Below are 8,684 nucleotides of genomic sequence, written 5' to 3'. Positions count from 1 at the left end.
CATGTATTACAGGAAAGAAAAAGAGAAAAAGAAATCATATTGACGGAAACATAAAAACTGAACAAATGCAAAGCTTTTCACACAAAGAGGTCTTCGTTGTAAAGGATATGTTGCGCAAGACAGGAAAAAACAGAGAGAGGGGATGACAAGACGTAGAAGACAAGACAAAACAAGAGACAGGACAGTACAAGACAACTAGTTTTTAAAAAGGAGTAAAACTAAGAATGGGAAAGGGCTGACCATGAACCAGCTTGATCTGGTGAAATAACAAAGGATATGACTGGACAATATAGATGAAAAAAGATAAAATAAAAGTGAAAAATGTAAGGATTATAATCAAGATAATGAAGTGTTAGTTCCGTTGAGAATTATAGGAATTAAGCAGGATACGTTTGAGTTTACGTTTGAATGAATTCAAGGAGACACTGTCTTTAACATTATTAGCGAGTGAGTTCCAGAATTTAGGACCGTTGAATAGGAATGTATTTTTGGCCAGTAAAGTTCTGTAAAGTGGGATGTGAAGTTCGTCAGAGTGTCTCGTGGGGTAGTTATGATAAAATTGATTTTTAGGGAACATGGCATCAAAAATATGGGGAAGTGCATTATTATTATAACTATACATGAAGTGCCCTAACTGTAGTAAATACAGGTCTTTGACTTTCAACAGTTTACTTTCTAGAAAAAGTGGGTCCGTATGAGAACGGAAACATGTACTATTGTGTCGTCTGCGCACAAAACTCCCTGATTCGTTGAATTATATATAGCCAATATTTTTTTCCAAGCATCTCTTTTTTTCTCTTTTTTTCTTGTCCTGCACTTAGGGTGTTTTTAAAAAGAAATCCAAGAAATCCAGTGGCCTTCCCAAAGTTTCTCGATCGGAACAGAATTCTTTCGGCAAAGAAGCTCTGAGGTCACACAATGATTACAGACGTCATCATGGAGCACCACCATTGGAAGAATCACGTGAGCTTTCAAAGAGGGCACGAAAATGGGCTAAACATCTCGCAAAGAACAACCTTTTCGAGCACAGCAAATCGAACGACATTGGAGAGAATGTAGCCATGCATTACTCTAGCCTTTCTACTGAATATTCAGGTACATTGACAAAATTTTGTACTCCATACTTCTACCACCACTACCACTCCCACCACCACTACATCTACTATTACTACTACTACTACTACTACTACTACTACTACTACTACTACTACTACTACTACTACTACTACTACTACTACCGCCACTACTACCACCACCACCACCACCACTACTACTACTACCACCACCACCACCACCACTACCACCACCACTACCACCACTACTACTACTACTACTACTACTACTACTTCTACTACTACAACTACTTCTACTACTACTACCACTACTACTACTACTTCTACTACTACCACTACTACCACCACCACTACTACTACAACTACTACTACCACCACCACCACCACCACCACCACTTCTACTACTACTACTATTACCACCACCACCACCACTACTACTACTACTACTACTTCTACTACTCCTACTTCTACTACTACCACCACCACCACTACTACTACCACCACCACCACCACTACTACTACTACTACGCATTTACTTAAAGAAAAACTGAAATACTGCAATCAAATTGATTGCAGTATCAAGTCAAGTAATCATATCAATTTTCATGTTATTTTTTTTTCAGGAAAGGAAGCTGCGGCCCATTGGTATAGTGAGATTCATAACTATGATTTCAAGAAACCAGGGTTCACAAAGGGGGCCGGTAAGTATGTTTCTTATTTCAAATATTTATTTATGTCGTATTTTAATCATATACTTATCTGTACTGTTAATAATAATAATCCGCTTTTATTTAATCCATCGGAACGACGTGTCTAAGCGCTTTAAAGATATATTATTACCCCAGTCATCGGATTCAATCAGTCATTCCCGCACACAATGTGTGCACATCCTCCACTCCCTGAGGAGTATTCCAGTCAGTCGCCTGTGAGGCGCACACAGTACTAGACAAGCTACAATGTTTTACTGTTTATTTACCCAAAGCTACAATGTTTTACTGTTTATTTATCCAAAATATCGTGTACTACAAAACTTGAAGTGTCAAACTACACATCGGTGCTTACTTTACAGATAACCATTCATATAGGACTACCGAAAATAAATATACCGTCAGTGCTAGATATATGGTGTAACGTTGTACCCCTGTAATGTTGCCAATTGGTTTAGTTATAACGTTAATAAGTGTTATGTCGATACACCAGAGGGTGTAATTCAACACCTGATGTCCCCGGTTCCATCTTACAACACAGAACTTTCTTTAACACCCAGCATTTGTATTTCATTTCTTACAGGACACTTTACTCAGATGGTATGGAAAGGATCTCGTGAATTCGGCATCGGGAAGGCAATCGACCGTGAGGGTAAAGTCATCATCGTCGGTCAGTACCGACCTCCTGGTAACATCATTGACCACTTCGAAGAGAATGTTTTCAAGCGTGATGATGGTATCATGCCCCCACCACCCCCTGAGAAGGAATCAACCCAGGTTACTCGGGTAGTAAGATCAACAGAATACGAGTCAGGGCCGAGCAGAGAAGTCAAAGCTGCTGAAGTCAATGAAACCATCAGAAAGGTATAGCTGTAAGATTTTTTGTGAGGGGGGGGGGGGATATCGTTGTTGTTTCTTATATTCATTGTTGACTAAAGCAGTCAGCCAGTTGTGTTCGGGGGAAAACAACTAAACTTTAAAAATCACTTAAGAAACAACGCTGTTATCAGGAGATGGAGCTGTTGCGATCTCTGCGCTATCTCTAACCTGCTTGTCCTCGATGCATTTCGAATTGGCGTTACAGTATTAGGATAACTGCTCCTATTTGAAGTAAAGACGAACAAGTATCGGAAAAGCGATGTTTCGTATAATACTACCCGTGCTATTCAATAAATGATGTCACATTTACGTCGCCCGTCCTCCCCCATCAAAATGTTGGGGAGGCGAGCCGTCTCTTCATGATTATGATACGCCATTAGATATGTATGGATAACACCCGCTGTAGGCCCTTTTAGCTACACCTTAATCATGCTAATCGCCTTGTCATTTCGAATGTTCTCGTTAGTTATATTGATTATTTCAGTGTAGATGATTTTTCTTGTTTTACTATTCTGCATTTAGTTCCATTTTAAAATAGATGAATGAAAAATTCTTTCACTTCTATTTTGCGTTCAGATGGGTGGAGTCAAGTTAAAAGAAGCGGACGTATCACCAGCGGATTTGAAGACATTCCAGAAAGACAGCGTGGCTGCTCTTAATAAGATCCGACAAAAACATTCCGTACCAAAACTCAAGCAATCAGATGAACTGGAAAGAAGAGCTCAGGAATTTGCTGCCAAACTGGCTAAGAAAGATGAGTTTAAAAACAGTGATGAGAAGGACGTCGGAGAGAACATTGCGATGCACTACAATAGCGCCAGTACCGAGTTTTCAGGTAAATGAAGCATTTCGTCAACATCAGTTTTTACCTCATCTTCATTATCATCGTCATCCTCCTTTCCCTTCTCCGCATCCTCGAAATCATCATCTTCTTCCTCTTCTTTCTTGTCCTCATCACCGTGTCATCCCAAATGCCAGTATGCCACCAACTTTACCATGACTACCTCAACCATTCTCAATTATCATCATCATTACCAACAACAACAGACATGTCAATATGATTTTTCTAATCTTCGTTATCCTCGTATCACTTCGGTCAATTCGTCTCCCGCTCCTTCTAATAACAATAAAATCCATCACCGGCACCACCACCACAACCATCATAACCATCATCATCACCATTATCACCCTCATCAGCATCACCATCATCATCATCATCGTCGTCATCATCACCATCATCACCATTATCATCATCATCACCCTCATCACCATCACCACCATCATCACCATCATTACCATCATCATCATCATCACCATCATCATCATCGTCGTCGTAATAATCACCATCATCGTCATCATCATCATTGTCACCATTATCATCATCACCATCACCACCATCATCACCATCATCATCATCATCGTCGTCCTTATCATCACCCGCATCATCATCATCGTCGTCGTCATCACCATCATCACCATTATCATCATCATCACCCTCATCACCATCACCACCATCATCACCATCATTACCATCATCATCATCATCACCATCATCATCATCATCATCGTCGTCGTAATCATCACCATCATCGTCATCATCATCATTGTCACCATTATCATCATCACCATCACCACCATCATCACCATCATCATCATCATCGTCGTCCTTATCATCACCCGCATCATCATCATCGTCGTCGTCATCATCATCATCACCATTATCACCCTCATCATCATCATCATCATATCAACTAATTTCCCCTTCTCTCCTCTGCTATATCTTTCGCTGCCAATCGATTTGTCTCAATTCATTCGGTTTTTTTCACTCCTGAAAAGCAATCAACAAAATCACTTCACTGTCTTTCGATCAGTCTATTAATTAGACTCTCCACATCTTCAATCTGTACACCTAATCCGCCTCCTATACCATTTAATCCTCGACCAACTATCATGCCCTCCATTCAAATCCCTTGATAAGCTGCGTAAACGAGGGAGGCTGGAGATCACCCACCCCCACATAACCATGTAACCATGTATAAGAACAAATTGTGAGTTTATGTTCAACCCCCCCCCCCCCCCCTCCTTCAAAATCCTTTTGATACCCCTGGAAAGCGAAAATTCATCCAGTTGGTCACGGAAGGCATAATTGATTTAAATTTGTGTAGAATGTGACTTTGTTTTCATGGAAATATTAGGTAATAAATTATGTTATAAGAATGTAAGATATGAAATAAAGGACGGATACGTTGCCAGGAAACGTACAGGTCTACAACTTAGATCTTCAAACAATTAAAGGCAGTAATATTATATTCTTTAACTTGAACATTATTCATATACTTTAGCGATGTTCTATCTTTTAAAAATTATACAGGTCAAGAAGTGGTGGATATGTGGTACAAACAGATAGATAAATATGATTTCAAGAAACCCGGTTTCACTTCAGGGGCAGGTAAGTAAAAACAAAGAAAAAAAAGGGAGGGGATGGTAAGAAAAAGAAGACAAAGATTCCTATAAACTTAAAACTTTTTATTCATGTATTTTTCTTTCTAAAACTTTATTTAAACTCTTAAAGAATAACTGTAAAAGTCTATAAGTTAATAAGGTTGCATAGAAAATATAAATTGTAAAAAAATGTTTTTAGTTTTTACTATACAATACTGGCGTACAGATGGGGGGGCTTGGGGTCATACCCCCCACCCTTAAAAAAAGTTTTTTTAAGAAAAATCATATTGTTTGCTCATTTTTTTGGGGGGGGTCGCTTTTAGAGTTTTTCTCCCATTTTACGTCCCTGCTTCATTGCATCTTTTACGTTAAGATCAAACTAGATTTGGTCAAATTTATATGAAAGCTAAGGCAACTTGGTGCAAATGACTACGTCAGTTATTTTTTTGTAATACAACCGATTAGTAGCCTTTGTCCAGAACGCATTAATAAATTAGAGCATCCCGTTTTTATGCCAGTTTACAAAAAAAATACAAAAAATTATATACATGTATATATAGCTCGTGCTTCGCGATGCATATAGCAATTTCGATGATGATTCATGTATTACTGTCACTACTCAAATACATAATCAGAGAGGCACTTCATAGAATTCATGTCAAACAATTAAAATTATCTTGTCAAAAGGACATGTACCTTATTTTAATCGAACAGATTCTGCATCATTTATTTTCACAACAACCTCTCATCCTTTTAAGATAAATTTTGTATATGTGCCTTTCTGGTAGGGTATATCGATTAAAAGTAAAGCACAATGTTTCTGAGGTGTAGTCATTACATTTCGAGTACTTTGTTTTAAAGTGTATTTACTCTCATTACCACGACTAAATATCATTTTTGTTGTTTATCTCTTACAGGACATTTCACTCAGATGGTATGGAAAAACAGTAAGGAGTATGGTATCGGTAAATCAATCACCAAGGAAGGAAAAGTTCTCACAGTTGCTTTCTTTAGACCACCAGGAAACGTCATGAGGCAGTTTGAAGACAATGTACTCCCCGCTAAGAAATAGATACTCTGAATTTCATAGACTAGAAAGTAATATAAAAGCAAATTAGCTGTTAGGGAACAATCCGATACCCGATTTAACAAATTGATTTCATTTTTTTTGTTATAGTCTTTATATTAAATTTTTAAAGCATGTCGTAAGGTTTGGTAAAGGGGCAGTATTGTGAATTATGCTTGAGTATCATCAAACATTACAAAATTACGTAAGTATAGTGGTCATTGATTTTTTCAGCTGTTTGATGTATATGTAAATCAAATAAAGATCATTTTTACTTATATAATTATGATGCCATGTACTGTCATTTACACACATTAATTATGATCTATCATGCCCTTTTATGGATTTAACACAAGTAAAGATAGTTTTAATGATATTTTGATTTTGGATTATTTCCTAATCACAGCATAAGGATATTCGTCTGGATCCATACTTGATGGCTGTATTTTTTAATTAATAAATACATAACAAATCGAATAGCATATCCAGCATCAATTATGACAAAGCAATGTATGTGCCCTTACACAAGCATATTAGAGTCACTATTGTCCACAGACAATTATTGGCCCCAAGGAATAATTTGTAGGATCTGCTGGATACGCGCCTGAACTCAGTCAGGTATACAAACGTATAAACAAACAAGAATATATAAACATTTCAATCAATATTACTTATACCCTTTGAGCAAAAAAAAGCATGATAAAAGGAATAAGTATTTTTATTGTCTACTCGTTTTTAATCCTTTTTAAGCAATTTGGTGATCGTTAAAGGTTTGGAAAGTTATCGATTTGTAGTTGATAGACCTCAGTAGAGAGGGTTTAATAAATTGTAAGTATATTCTAGACGTTTTATATACTTTAGAAAGATACCTAGCTGTTAAATATTTTATATACAAGGACAGTTACAGGTGAGCAGGGACATGCGGTCCTGCTTCCTATTCTGAAGTGAGAATAACGTATTTATTTCAGAGGAAAAAGGGACAAAGATTTTGGAGCGATGGCCCGTTTTTGCCTGTCAATTTTTGTGCCCCCCTCTCCATCTCATATAAGGAATCCTGGGGTTCTCCCCTGTATACCCCTGTATTCAAAACATTCGTCAATGAGAACGGAAAGGATCGATAATAGTCAATATTTGGTCCTATATTGAATTTAAAGATGTTTTTCATGATATCATCATCAATATGTAATATTGTCATTATTGTCATGTAGGATGTAAATATCAGCTCTGTATTACCACTCGTCATCACCACCAATATCATTATTTTCATCCTCATTGTCGTCTTCATTGTCGCCAACATGGTTTCGTCACTGTCATCGTCATCACCATCATTATCACCACCACAACCACCATAAATATTGCGAATACATAGAATAACATATATGTTGTGAACAAAGTTATTACGAATTATGTATTATGTATAGATGTGGATTTGAAAATATCTATAATCACGTTTACTCTAACGTGAGGAAGTATATCTCAGTTAATTTAACGAGTGAATATTCGAAATCAAGAGTTGTGTCTTTTAAATAATCATGTGCAATCATTTTTTTCAAATTATTATCTATATTTCCAATATTGGTCTTTCACATCTTTTGTATACCAGTAGCAGTAATTCGCACATCACGAACAAAATTTGTACATAATTAAAGTGAGGGTCAGTATGAATTTTCAGATGTATTTCATGATTTCTCAATACATGTAGTTTTCTATCTCTGTAGAAATCGACTCGTAAATTCATTTCACATGATATCAATGTTGCTGGAGGACTTGCGTGTAGTGCTACGTCTATTGATGTCTTAGACAGTAGAACAATGTATTTACAGAGGTTAATTGAGTATAATTATGAATAGATGTTTTGCATTTTATTCCAATAACATAACAGAGAAAGTGGTGGCCAGAGAGGAGAGAGAGAGAGAGAGAGAGAGAGAGAGTAGATCACATGCATTTAGTGTTTCTATCATTTTTTTTACCTTGATCCCTATACGTATTCTATTTCTAATAAATTGTATGAAGTTTAAATTGAAATTAATTTATCATGCCTTGTTTATATTATATATCATTGTTTCCATTTATTATCATATTTCTCGTTTGACACTTGTAAGAAAGCAAAAACAACATTACATAATACAACAAAAAAGACAAATGAAATACAAGTAATAAGTTATAACTAAATCTTTAAATCAAAGAAATAATCGGAGCTACAAAAAAAACCAAATTTTTTTAGAACTGCGAGCCCCGGTGAAATGGGTTGAATGGCAGAAGATGGATAAATTTTATGACCTAAAATAAATCAGTTGGATTTTCATTTAAATAGTTTACTTTCCCCTTTTCTGCCTTGATCTCCACATTCGTATTTTTTAAAAAAAGCAAAGACTCTAGCCATCAACAACATTTTAAATTTGCCATTTATCAAAAGTTTGATTCCATTCAATGTTGATAAAATGTTTACTGTGTAATTGATTGATTGATTGATTTTATTCGTCAAGAATATCACAAGAGATTACAATGAAATTGAAG

The 8,684-nt window shown here is 36.3% G+C and overlaps 1 protein-coding gene across 3 annotated transcripts in view; it reads left to right on the top strand.

The window, feature by feature from the left end:
• Positions 1 to 8,182, top strand: part of LOC121428670 — a 27,647-nt gene extending 19,465 nt beyond the window's left edge. For all 3 annotated transcript variants that reach the window (XM_041625460.1, XM_041625461.1, XM_041625459.1), the window contains exons 5-10: positions 822 to 1,095; positions 1,697 to 1,774; positions 2,364 to 2,644; positions 3,236 to 3,494; positions 5,031 to 5,108; positions 6,019 to 8,182. In XM_041625460.1, the coding sequence (XP_041481394.1) occupies positions 822 to 1,095; positions 1,697 to 1,774; positions 2,364 to 2,644; positions 3,236 to 3,494; positions 5,031 to 5,108; positions 6,019 to 6,173 (1,125 nt within the window). In that variant the 3' untranslated portion in view covers positions 6,174 to 8,182. The remainder of the gene's footprint in view (positions 1 to 821; positions 1,096 to 1,696; positions 1,775 to 2,363; positions 2,645 to 3,235; positions 3,495 to 5,030; positions 5,109 to 6,018) is intronic.
• Positions 8,183 to 8,684: the final 502 nt, after the last annotated feature.

This window comes from Lytechinus variegatus, chromosome 15, assembly GCF_018143015.1.
Source record: "Lytechinus variegatus isolate NC3 chromosome 15, Lvar_3.0, whole genome shotgun sequence".
Lineage (NCBI taxonomy): Eukaryota > Metazoa > Echinodermata > Echinoidea > Temnopleuroida > Toxopneustidae > Lytechinus > Lytechinus variegatus.
Note: the sequence above shows the minus strand (reverse complement) of the source record. Positions and strands in the feature narration are given on the sequence as shown.